The 13,509-nt window shown below is 42.7% G+C and overlaps 1 protein-coding gene across 3 annotated transcripts in view; it reads left to right on the forward strand.

The window, feature by feature from the left end:
* Positions 1–8,130: 8,130 nt before the first annotated feature.
* The window catches only part of UBR2 (ubiquitin protein ligase E3 component n-recognin 2), a 58,945-nt gene continuing 53,566 nt past the window's right edge, over positions 8,131–13,509 (forward strand). For 2 of the 3 annotated variants that reach the window (XM_082307558.1, XM_082307557.1), the window contains exons 1-2: positions 8,131–8,283; positions 12,688–12,947. In XM_082307558.1, the coding sequence (XP_082163684.1) occupies positions 8,206–8,283; positions 12,688–12,947 (338 nt within the window). In that variant the 5' untranslated portion in view covers positions 8,131–8,205. Of the gene's footprint in view, positions 8,284–8,510; positions 8,881–12,687; positions 12,948–13,509 lie in introns of those variants that run through there. The other variant, XM_082307559.1, reaches the window with a different exon arrangement.

Raw genomic sequence — 13,509 nt, forward strand, 5'->3', positions numbered from 1 at the left:
TGTCTGCCAAAAACCTCTTGAGTCTGTGTTTAAGGATCAGTCCTGCGTGGAGGTCCTTCCCTAGCGGTGTGCCAGTGTTTTTCCCTTCCTATTACAAGGCTATCTGAAGATCTTGGACCTGTTCCACAATTAAACTCCGAGCATCTTTGTTGTCTATCTGACCTTGCAATATGATAGGCTGGAAACTTTTACTGTCTGGCTTTCTGTAAGGCTTGTTTTACAATCTGGGTAATGTAGATTTCTCTGCTTCCCATTTCCACTTCTGTAATGTTTATTATTTTCAATTGTATGTCTGGTTTGGTGTTCACTTCTGCAGTTTCTGCCTACGTTTCATGCAGTTCTCCATCTTATCTGCAATCGCTATCTGCACTCTCAATCAGCTCATCTCTTTTTATTAGTAATAGATCCAGTTGGTTCATATGCTTGCATACACTCTGGGATGGTAATGTCTTGCCTTGCCAGCAGACAGAGATTTTAAGATTGTGATAACCTATATGCTTGTCTGAGGGATGTGAAAATCATGTTATGAATGTTGTTTATGAAAACTGGGTTTTGCACAGCTTCAGTAGTTTTCACGTACTGTAGTTGACTGTCCTCAAAAAAGTGACAAGTAGAACTGACAGCGCTGCAAGCCCATAGTTTACATCTGATCATAATTAATTGAACACGAAAATCCTCAGCATTTTCCCTCAGTTACCTCTGTGTAGATACCACTGTGAGGACAGTTTCCTTTAAGTTATCCTACACTTTCTTTGCTCCATTTTAACCTCTGATTATACCTTCTTTCCTCTTCCTAATTTTTGCTTCTACTGACCTTGCGCTATGCATAAACATTCTTCGTAAGGAAATGGGTGAGATACTTGTAGTTAATTTTTTATGAGCTAGATTTCGTGCCCAGCTTTCCACTTCTTCTCTCTACTGCCAACAAAGCAAGTTTATTTCCTAATAACTTAAAGTACCTCCTTTTATCCTTAACTCTCTACAGATGCTTCCCTCCTTCTAACTTGTTAATTCAGGTCTCTCTGCTTCCAAGGATCCTCTGCCTAGGATTGTGTCTGTCTCCTTCTGTGCCGTTTTCTGCTCCGAGATGGAAGGCGACAGGTAGCCGCTTCCGTCCCCCTCCCATTCCTGAGCATCGGAGTAGAAAGACGCCAGCTTGCCTAAAAGGGGCTCTCGGCTGTGCTTGTAACCAGTTTTCGAGCAAGTGTTTTGAAAACTAGTTAGGCAGTTTTCCCAGTGTAGACAGGCTCATAGAAGGACCATTAATTACTCAGCGCAGGCTTAACCGTGGGCAGAAAAAGGGGGCTTTTGTGCGATTGTCAAACCCTCACCATTATTTGTACATGTTGGTTTTGTATTTAATAGGATTACATGACTTCTTTGCTCTATATGCCAAAATGGATGGTTCCTTTCAGTAATAAAACAAAGCCAATAACCTGAAAGGAACCACGGCTCAAAAGGACAAACTTGACCTCTGAATGACCTTGACATTTACAGACTAGAAAGAACTTTTCTTTGAACAGACAGAAGAAGTCAGGGAGCCAGCAAGAACCAGGAGAAAATGGTTTTGTTGCTCTCTGATTACATTGTTTAAACCAACATACTACATGGTTTACAATACTTCATTACAATGTATTAGGGCCTGGAGGTGATTTAATGTCTGTTTATAACTGAGACTAATCTTGAAATAAACAAATGAATGTTTGGAAAATGGATGAAGCTGTTCTGCTGGAGACAGCGTTAAATGCATCTCTGAAGAGTAAATCATGGCTGTACAGCACTTAAATGCTTTTTATTCCTACCTTCAGTTGTATTTCAGTAGTTTTACCTAACAAAATTAATCATAATGCAGTAAAAAAATTTCTAATTGGTTAGGGCTGTCTAGCAGCATACATTCTATAACAAATTCACAATTCAAAAACTGTTTAGCCCTTTAAAATCAGGGACAAAGATAAACTAGAAAACGCTGTACCATTACACTAGGCACCATGGTGATCTAAATTAAATCTGTTACAACCTGTTCTAATTTAAAATTGCTCCGTCGTGCGAGTGAAGGGGAAAAGAAGAAGAGTTAGTTCACTTGTTCAAAGCATTTTCATATTCCCAGATAAATCTTTCATCCACCCTGCCTTTGCTTGTGGGCTGTACGTTCCCATTTCCTCTGTGCATCCCCTGCGTAACTGCACATGAACGTGGTTTCAGACGGGACCAAGAACTCTTCCTCCAGAGGTTCAGTATCAGTTCTCATCTCTATCAGCCGAGAACAAGCAACATTGCTGAGCGTCACCATCATGGCGTCCAGCTGTTCATGACACCCAGAAGCTCCTCTGCGGTGCTGTAGGCAGGGGCCTTGCTAGAGGAGGTTGCTCCAGTTTCTTCTGCCAAAGGATGACTGTAGCTGCGCTCCTCCTGCTGTCCACCTCTGCGGCGACTCCTTGGCCACTCCTGCTTCTCTCCCTCTCCTGCCTCTCCTACCACCCAAGGCCCTATCCATGGCCCCCACGCATTTCACAGCACATTTCTCATCTTCTAACACCTGACTCATTCAAAAAATGTCTTGGATTTTCCTAAGTACCAGTCACTAAGCAGTTAAAGGCTGATTTGAGAGAAAAAAAAAATCTGAAGTCGCATGGCTCCTCCAGTCCCACCGCCCACACCCTTCCGGTTGCAGACTGGAGCGAGTGGGAGCTGGCGAGGGCCTGGAGTGGAAGCAGCAGCAGAGGACTTCTGCACTGCCATGCCTGTGCAGCGTATTGCCACCTAGTGCTGCGAATATGGAAAAGCAAGATCTCTCCTTCTCCTCAAGACCCGGACTCCCGCAACCCAGCCACCGAAGTGGTCGTGGCTCAGTAGGTCCTCTTCTGCCGCAGCAGCACTTCTTAGCCTACCTACTTCGCCATATCCTACACCCATTATGACAGGTTTAGGTCTCTGAACTTTGACAATGCACTTTCTTGCGCTGCAGTTGATGCTAAATACCATGACTGCTCTTTTTTCACACAGGGGTTTTAAAAGTCTGGTCCTACGGCAGCATAGCGTATACAATTATACTTCGTATGGGCGGCTATCTGTTTGTATACCCTCCTTCCTATCCCTTCGTTTGGCACGCAAACACCAGAGGCAGAAGCCTCAAGGATAATTAAGTACGTTTGTTCAAGCTTGAAAAATAGTCAACCACACGAAAGCAAGGCCTGCTAAGGGGAAGGTTGCAACATCAGCCTGTACGTTCATCGGCATCAGTGAATAAGCAGGGGGGAAGGGCGTTAGCTACAGCAAAAGTTTCAAGCGGTGCCTGCACCTTCCTAGGTGTCAAAGCTGACCACCCATGCGCCACAAACATAGGCTTTCTTGGTACCAGCTCATAGACCTCTCTGTATTAACCGCTATGCCTAAATATACACTAGCAGTGTTCTGAATTTACAGTGAAAACAGATGAGGTCAGGCACTTTTCTCTGTGTGTATTTTTTTCCCTCTGGTCCCTTGTTAATTTTTTTCCCCCTGTACAACTCATTACTGGCTATTATCTTAGCTCCCGTTAAATCTCTTTCAGAGGCTGGCATTTTAACTTACCAGCTTGAGCTCTAGACTGCTGACACGTTACACTGCAGAAAGCAACAAAATTATCACGGATGGAGTTTGCACTGTATTTTTTCTAAGATGCTGCGTGATGAGAATAAATCATGTTGTCACCCTGACATGATCCATTAATGAAGATGCACACCCTCTTGCCCTGCCCTGTTACGGGGTTAAGTGAGAACCCTTCCTCCGACTTTTTTCTTCATTTCCACTGTGGAAGGAGCTTTCTAATTCTGCAGATCGGTTTGCTTAGCAATATTGCTGTTGCCTAATGCAATAAAAATCAGTTATGTAACTGCCTTTGCTAGACTCGCGGAGAGCATTCACCAGACAGGAATATGGCCACAGTATCTTTATGCTTTCCATTATGTCTCCTGTTCACTGCTACTATGCAATATGCTCTGCTTTCAGTATCTTTTTTTAATCCTTTTTCTTGACATCATGTTTAGAATGTTATACACCTATAATCTAAGAAAGATCATGCAAAGAAAAAGCAAGGAAAAGAAATCAGCTTATTCTGATTTATTGCTAAAAGGGCTGATATTATAGCATTAGTGCCTCCAAGGAACAAAGAATCGCCTACAGTTTGTCAGATAGTATTTTTAATACTCTAATTCTGAACCAAAATCCTAAAATAACCTGTGTTTGCAGATTACCGTGTGCTCTTTTGTTCTGAATAATATCTTGCTTAGTGAACTATGTCTTATCAATCCACCAAGTACTGGGTGTCATTGTTCACCTCATTCACAATTCATCTTTTAATTAACATTATCACAGGCAAAATTCTATTTTGGTCAGCATAATTTGTCATTGGAATTGGCAGGACAGAAATAAAAGAATTACCATCTGAATTTATCTGAAGACGATGTAGAAGATGGTGACTACAAACCTACCTCATCCGGCACTGAAGAGGAAAGGAAGGAAACCATGTAAATGATAATGGCTTTAAAAATTATATTTGCAATGTAAAAATCACTACTTTGGTCATTCAGTATCTGCTAAGCAAACCGTTTTATCAAAATTACTGTTATTGAAAGTATAAACCTGAATCTTACACTTAGACACATGCTTTATTTGGTGGAAAGGGTTGCTGACTTAGGGAAGATTAAAGAGATACAAATGTCTTTGCAAGGTGATGATCTTAGATATAGGTACGTAATATCAACTTAATGAAGCAAAATGCTGATCATTTGCTCTAATAGTTAAACTTTGAAATTAAGTTACAACTGTAGCGTTGTTTTAGAGAGCAGACAAGGAAATAAATGCTTTTAAATTTTTTTTCAACTGTACGAGGAGATGAACCTTTCACAGAGAATAGAACACATTTCTGAATCCTTCTCACAAGACTTGACTTTCATAATGATTGCCAGAAAACGTCATTGATGTGGGGAAAATTACATAGCGTTTTATTTTTCTGAGTCTATGAAGAAGACATCATCTACCCCTGTAATCTAGATATGCAATATTTTTCTATTTACATTCAAATTAATACAGTGATATTAAATTGACTGCATTTAAGGTGCAACGAACATGCCAGCAAGCCAGCTACTTAAAAATTCCCTCCAATCCTTATGATTTCATCCATTCCTAGTCACAAATGCAACAGGCCCTGAAGGTGATCACATTCAAGCAGTACTCAGCCAAGATGACAATAATTTCTGCAAGCAGAGCACCTCTTGGGAGCATGCTTTACTGGAGGCCCTTTCTCCTTCAAAATAGCTAGGCTTCAGCTTGGCTGCCGCTGGTGACTTCTGTTGGACTTGCATCGAGAGGCAGTCTTCTAGTGTGGAAGATCCCGTTTCATTAGTAGCTTCTAAAACAGTTTTTAGAAAGGAACCATCAGTCTCCACTGTCATAATTAATATTTGCTCAATTATGCCTATTTACATTGTGTTTTTAATGGATGCAGCAGTTATTAAAAATACTGGAACCTAATTGTTAATTGACCCCCAGTCAAAGTACCATTTAGTTTTTGGTTTGGTTGGGTTTTTTGTGCCTTTTTTTTTTTTTTTTTTTTTTAATGGCAGAGGCAAGCAGTGCTTAAACAGACAGGTCAGGAGGTGAGAGAGATATAGATGATATCTGCATCTTTTATAACCATAGTCTGTAGCATTCTGCGGGCTATCTTTTGTGTTGACAGCAAGGTGAGACCCAGAAATATATCAGCTAGAGCGGGGAATGCAGTGAGGGTTTACTATTAACCCTGTTAAAACATTAAATTCTCTAGATTTCTTTTCTTCAATTTCTATCTGATAATAGACTTGGGAAGAGTTAGGCTTTTTGGCAGAAGATAAAGGCAGTCTCCTCAACCTTAATTATTGTTCCTGAATTTGAATAATATCTTTGCTTATGAAGTTAATGGCACAGGCTAAAAGTTATGGAAAATTCTACCCAAAGATGTAAAAAATGATACCCAGGAAGCTGTTATGCTCATATTGAAATAATGGCTTTGCAGTCTAATTTCTGTTTGGGTTGCCCACCTTTCTAGGTAAAATAAGATGCCTTTCACATTACTAAACCCCAGGATTTTTCTAACATTTTCTTCATGCATCCCAGAAGGAGAGACAATCAAAACATACAGCTTTCTTTCACCCTCTGCCTTCTTCCAAAGAAGCGTCATGTTCTGTATTCCTTAGGCATCAACAGCGCATGAATGAGAAACAGCGTAGGCTTTACTGATCTTCTAAGGAATATATAATTATTGTCTGTGTTCTAAGAACAATTATTCAAAAAGCGGCAAACGGTATAAAAATAAATGCAGTAAAAAGATGTACCATGCATATAGTAATGGTACAATCAGACAAAGGGAAATTCAGCTTATTCTTAGAATATTAGGAGGTGAAATTAATATTCTACAGGTCATCCTTTTACGATTCCCTCACAGCACTGGATAAACCCATCTTTTTTAGTTCTTGCAATCAGTCTTTCCAGACATGTATGTTCCCTTCATCTCACAATTCCCCAGAACTCCCAAACACAGTATGTAAGTAAATGCGATGATTTATAAATCCTTGAGGTTTCAGAAACAAGTGCTTACATAGTATGACTAATATGTGAGCGTGCGCTGCTGCCCCCTGATGCAGGGAACGTTAAATCTCTTTGAGAGTAGCCAGGCAATGGCACGCAGACCACCTTGTTTCTTATATTAACATATGGCCATAGATGTATTTGTTACTGCTTGGACAGATGTAAGATAATGTTTCTCCCTTGGGTAACTCAATATTTAAATTATTAGTTGAGAGGAGAATGAGGGGAAGGGAGAAGAAAGAAATGAGACAAAAAAGGGAAAAACCAACTATGCATATGCACTATGAGAATGCTTACAAATTGTCAAGGAATATAAGCAGTGAACTGGAATTCACTTTTAATGCACAGTGTTGTTGTAAGTTAGTAGTGTTTGGCAAAGGTAACATTTATGGCCATCTTCAGCTAGTATTTCAGGCAATTATAACTCGGTTTGTCTTTCCTGCCTGTTTATTCCCCTCCTGTGCATTGTCTAAATTTAGGAGTGTAAGTTGTCTGAAGCAAAGACTTCCTCAGCAGGATTTGTTCATGTAGGTTCCTGCAGGGTGGGTCCTCATCTCCGTGAAGGCTGACAGAGGGTGCGAGGTGGAAATAATACTTAGTTTGTGTACGACACTTAGGTCCACGCAGAAATTCGCAGCAAGCGAAGGAAGGTGTGGTGTGAAGCCCTCGGCATGGCTCACGCAGTCGCTCAGGTGCCGTGTGGCCGTACACACAAAGTTAGACACGTCTGCTCGGTTTTCGGCCAGGCTGTAATTACAGTGGTGCAGCACCGACACGCAGGCAAGCCCGTGGGTACAGCAGTGGTACGACAGGTTTTCGGAGAGACCTCGTAAGAAGCAGAGCCTGTAATAAGTAAAATGAAATAGAGTTACAGGGGATGATTGTTTGCTGGTTTTGTTGGTGGTGACTTTTTTTTAAGTTGCAGACCTGGAGCTCTACCTGAATGAGCGGGGCTGAGCTACGGCGCTACAGCTCGGGTGGTGGGCGGCCCCTCTGGGAGCCAGGGTTTACAGCTTCTGCAATTCAGTAACATTTGTCTCAAAGCCGTACTTGCCAGATTCACCTAATTTACTGATCTTTTCTCTTTTCACCCACGCGGGGTGCCGGGGGGCCTCCCGGGGAGCCCTCGCCGTCCCCTCGCCCGCGGGCCGCGCTGACAGGCTGGGCCTGTGAGGACGAGCGGGCTTCAGCCGTGGGGGCCACCCCACTGGCTTTGCCAGCCAGACCGAAGACGCCCCCCGTCCTGGGCATCGCTTCGCGTTGGAGGAGAGGAGAAGGAAAAAGGACGGCGTGAAGAAGGCCGTGGCGCGCGGTGCCGAGCCGCCGGCCCTCCCCGCCGCCGGGCTGGGCCCTGGCGGAGTCCCGCAGCACGGCCCCGGGCTCTGGGCGCCGTTTCCCGGGAGACTGGGGAGGGGACGGGACAGGTGCCGGGGAAAGACTACAACTCCCAGAATGCCCCGCGGGCGGCGCGGCGCGGCGGGCGGTGACGTGCCGGGCGGAGGCGGGGCGGAAGTGGGTTCCCCGGGCAGAGCGGCCGGCTGGGCCCGGTTCCGGGTGTCCGTGCCTTGGCGGCGGCGACGGCGCGGCGGGGGGGGAGAGAAGATGGCGGCGGACTTGGAGGCGGAGGTGCAGGCCATTGACAAGAGCCTGCTGGAGTGCTCCGCCGAGGAGATCGCCGTGGTGAGGCGGCGGGCCCGGGGCGGAAGGGCGAGAAGTGCTTGGGGCGGGGGGGGAAGGAGCGGGGGCTGGCGAGGCCGGCGGGCGGCACCGGCCTCCCCGGCCGGCGGTGGGGCCGTGAGGGCCGGGGGCCGTTCCTGCGGCCGGGGCGAGGCCGTGGCCGGGGGCGGGGGGCGAGCAGGCTCTCCGTGAGGGGGTGTCGCTGCCTGGGCTGCTTATGAGGGCCGCCCGGGCTGGCAGCGGCCCCTCTTTCGGGCCGCAGCCTGCTCTTGTCGCCAGCGTCGCTGTTGCGGTAGCCGAAGTCACCGGCAGCGAGCGGCCAGCTTTTCCTGTTGTGCTGGCTCCCCGGCAGGCCGCCGGGACGCCGTCACCCCCGGCCGGGGGCGGCCGCCGTTCCCCGCCGCTCGTGGGGCTTGGCGGGGGCGGGCGCCGGCGCTGGGAGCGGGGCCGCTGCTCCGTGTCTCCCTCCTTCACCTGCGGCCTCCTCGCCTTCTCCAAGCGGCTGAGAAGTTTAGTTCTCCTGCATAGTTTGCTGCCTTTTTGCATCTCTCCACCGGCACTCACGCCTCGATGTGAGAAGATCCCCCTCCCCTCATTAATGTAGGTGGATGTCTGACCCCGTACATGCTTTGTAGTGTTGAAGGTTCCTTACGGGATTCTTCCCCTCCACCCCAGTATTTAAGATGCGGTTCTGGCAAAAACTTCCAGTAGTTAAACTTCGGGCTATTAGAATGGGGCGCTTGTAGAGGAAATATTAGTAAAAATCAGTGTAATATTTGAAGTAACCCACCCTTGTTTATACACTTTCCCTGCTTTTATGGAGAGTGGTTGAAAGGGAAGAGGAGTGAAGCCTTGACGGTAAAGTTTTCAGAGAAACTTTCGTTTCTGGCGTAGGTGCCAGATCTTATAGGCACTCGTGCATTTGAGGAACTGGATATATATGTTGAAAATATTGGGACCGCTGATGTGCATGTCTGTAGGATAAGACCTCGAAGAGCTGTCTGTGTGTATGTCAATGAGAATTACATTGGCTGCTTTCCAAAAGAAAATAAAAGACAGTGTTATAATTCAGATTATCCTCAGATTATGGTGGTGGATCTACAGTGCAGACAAAGGTATGATTAGATGGGCAAATGTGCATAGTTAGCTATATCCTAGCTAGTTTAGCTCCAGGATTAGTCTTCCTTCCCCTCAACAGAAAACCCAATAATTCCATCAAACACTTCATATAGTAGCCCATACCGAGCCCAAACTACCTTGTTTGTGTCGGTAGCAGATGCTTTTTTTGAGCCACACTGTAGTTAAACCAAAGGCAATGGTGCACCAAGTGGAACACGTTTAGGAATTTGCTATAGGTACAGGTGCCAGCTTAGTCAGTTCTTTTTTTGTTTTTATTCTCTGTGATCACCAGCACAAGCTACAATTCTGAGATCTATCACTCTCAGATCTGCAACATGCTAGCAGCTAAATGCTGCTGGCACTGCCTGATTGTATAAGTAAACAACCTACTTGGGTTTTAACATTGTTTTTCTCCCTCCTTTGCTGATAGCATTACTTTGCTGATAGCCCAGTATTAACAAAATAAATGCCAGCCCAAAGCAATAGTTGCAGCACTTCACACTTCAATTTCTCATTGCAACAACTTCCAAAGAACAACAATCAAAATAATAAATTCTCTGTAACAGAACATGAGCTTACATTGAAATATTTGTTTGTATAGCTAAGAAAAACATAAATTGTATCTTTTAGCTTTTGAAACAGTAAACGGAGTTGTTTTGTGGCTTATTCGTATTACATGTTTTGTTCATCTAGTGTCTCTTACTTAGATGTGGATTTAATAGAAACCCTGATGGACCATTGGGTATTTACTTACATAAGATGTTATTTGATCAGTGCTTTTGAGTTGTTTTGTTGTTTGGTTTTTTGTTTTTTCCTCAAGGCAGTCAAAAATTGCTGCAGGAGAGTAAGTCTGAGGGAGGGGGAAGTGAAGAGGAATATACTTCTCTCTTTTAATAAAAAACGTCTCTTGGGAGAGTAGAACGTTAGGTTCTCTTACGTGTGACTTCAGGATAGAAGACAGGCAAATACTAACTGGAAACTTGCCTAAATACAACGTATTATTGTTAAAGGACCAAATAATTTTTTTGTTAAATCCCCAAGTTTTGAGTAGTTTTACTGGAGATTGGTGCCTCCCAGGTAGCGATTTAGAGAGGCAGCGCAACATATGTATGCATATATTTCTAGTAAACAATTTTAGATGCACAGCAAGTATTTTGAGTTGCCTTCCTAGTAGCTCTTGGAGTGACATCTGTTTCCTTGTCCTAGTAGCCTGTACTTCCTTCTGATATTCTTTTAGCCGGGATCTGATTTTTAAAACTGTATGCACAGTTACACATACAGAACTGGCTCCACAAAGAGATTTAGGTGTGATGACAATCGGTGTTGCCACACCTAACTTTCAGGCAACTGCTCCCAGAGTTTTTGGGATGGGAAAGCCATTTACTCGAGGAACAAGAATTTTCTCTGGCTAGGTATTTGTCTGAGCTTGTAGTGTAGCTAATATGCACTCTGTATTTTCTAGATAGAAATTAGTAATGTACTGCTGAATTAAAAGGCTGAAATTAAGGGTATTTTGCTGAGAAAAATGCAAGCGTAATAATGAATATATGCCCTGGAAAATAGTCTAAAAATGATCTTATTAAATGGAAATCATGGAAGAGACTAAGTCAGTTTCACTGTGATTGGGTCAGTTCCTGGTGGTAGTAGATATTTGGCACAAATGATGAAAGGAGAGGAAAAGACTAATGAGCTAGGAAAAAAAAAAAAAAAAACACGATCAAATTTTTAGTAATGAAAACTTTACTTTTTTTCATTTTTCTGTGGTATTCTCTGAATCCTGGTGGGAATGGTGAGGTTATCTGTAAACTTCTAAATTGTTGCATACAGCTTTTTGGCAACGTTTTTTCCATGGACTTCCTTGGAAAAAAATCTGGGCTTTGACCACCAAAGCTAGATCAATACAGAAAGATTTAGTAGATTGATGATGATTTTTAAGAAGTCAAACTGAAGGAAAGAGAAGTGAGGAATGCATATTATTCTATTAAGAGCTGTACTGACAAATAAAGTTTTTTTTAATATGAAGTTCTGCTTTAGAAAACATAGTCTAGTAAATAAAAATACTAAAATATATTAAAAAAAAAAAGAAAAGCAAAAATGCAGCCATTCTTAAATGGCAGAAGTGGTCTGCTGATTCTACATGTCTGTATCCTGAAGAACTTACTACAACTGTGTTGTCTCAAACATAAGTTCTTAAGAGTAAGTCATAAATAATTCAGAGTAAATCAAGCTGTAACATTTGCTTACCAAACCCATTTATTTTGGTATAATTAATTCTTGGTTTTCATGTACAGTTCTAGGTTGATTCTGAATTCTTTTGCTGAAGTTGCCAGGGGGTATCTGGTTGTCGTATTTACAGTGAGAAATGGCATACTAAGGCTGTTTATGTAACACAGGATTTAATCAGTGCACACTTGCAGTATGTGCTTGCTCCTATTTGTTTATTATAAAAACCTTGCAGCCTTAATTTACAGTTTAAACCTTTATAAAATTGTAATCCACAAGGCAGAAATAAAACAAATGCTGTCCTAGAGGATTTTTTTACTCTGTGTGTCTATGCAAGGAAAAAAAAAAAAACAACTAGAAAGAGCTGCGAGTTTTTCAGTGGCTTATAGCAGGTACAGTAGTTTGATGGCTTTTAAAAACTCTGTCAACATCGTTTTTTACAATTGATTGACTAAGAGAATTAATGGATCTAACATCACACTTGAAGTAGTAATTCAGATAAGTTATTTTGGTGGTAGGAGAAACCAAAACCCACTCATTTTTGTAGGTCATTTGTTGAAATTAAATGAGAGGGACTGTTACCTAATGCTGCACTTGCCATTCTCCTTGTACTTTTTGTCTTTGCCTGTTCCTTGCCAACTCCAGGCTTCCACTGCTCCTCTGTGTCCCCAGCTGGCAGCATCAGTCTGCACTCCAAAGAAATGCAACCAGCACAGTTTGGGCCTTATCCTAAAAATTACTGCTAATGTTGGGATGTTCTACTGGTCATGCATCCCAGAGGAAAATTTTTAAGAATTTGGTCTCTCAAATCTTGTGTTTTTTAAAAGAAGTTTGTATGTCAAAAGGATAAAATCTGCAAGCAGGGAAACAAATTATTCCTTTCCTAACGTCTGTCTTCTGTGATCATCTAGATTTAGCACTTAGAAGGAAGCATGGCTTTCTAGTTTTTCAATGCCATTTTAGATTTTTGATTTAGAAATAAAAAAAGTCACCTTGATGGATAGAACTATGTTTGGTATTTTTATTAATGAACGATTTGTGTTCTCTTTCCTTTTAATTTAAAAGAAATGGCTGCAAGCAAATGACCTTCAGAAAGAAGTATACCAGCATCTGGCCTATTATGTACCAAAAATTTACTGCAGGGGTCCTAACCCTGCCCCACAAAGAGAAGACATGCTGGCACAACACGTTTTGCTGGGACCAATGGAATGGTATCTTTGTGGTGAAGATCCTGCATTTGGTTTTCCAAAGCTTGAGCAAGCGAACAAACCTTCCCATCTTTGTGGCCGTGTTTTTAAAGTGGGAGAGCCTACGTATTCTTGCAGGTAGTTCAACTTAGCATTGTGAAGTATTTATAATTTGTGAAGTCATGGAACATTTTTCAATAAGAATGTACTGTCCTAATGAAAAGTTAATACCCCAAATTTATTTTTAAAGTAACATTGCAGTGTTTCATGAGGGGTGGGACTAGGGCAAAATTAACACGCTGCCGGTTTGTAAATGGAAAAATATTAATCAGCATAATGTAGATTGTTTTCTGTGCAAAAGAAATGCAAGATTCTAAGAAAGTGGTTGGGGTGAACTGTCAGTGTGATTTAAGGGCATTAATCAGAAGTAAGTGGGCAGGTGTATGTGCATGTAATTCAGGTGTTTAATATCAGCTGTTGATCCTGTATTTTTAGACCTTTCCATGACCTGTTAAACCAATATATTGGATGCTAAAACAGGCGTAACCCCCACTTGGCGGGGTGACAGAGGGAGGTAATGTCTGTCTCATTTGGAGGATTTATTTTTCTGGGTTTCCACCCCCTTCATTTACAAGGAGAGAATGACTGTAGAGGAATTTTACTCTCTAGTGCTCTCCTTTTCTAGAAACTTGATGCCTTA

This window comes from Platalea leucorodia (assembly GCF_965183815.1).
Source record: "Platalea leucorodia genome assembly, chromosome: 3".
Taxonomy (NCBI): domain Eukaryota; kingdom Metazoa; phylum Chordata; class Aves; order Pelecaniformes; family Threskiornithidae; genus Platalea; species Platalea leucorodia.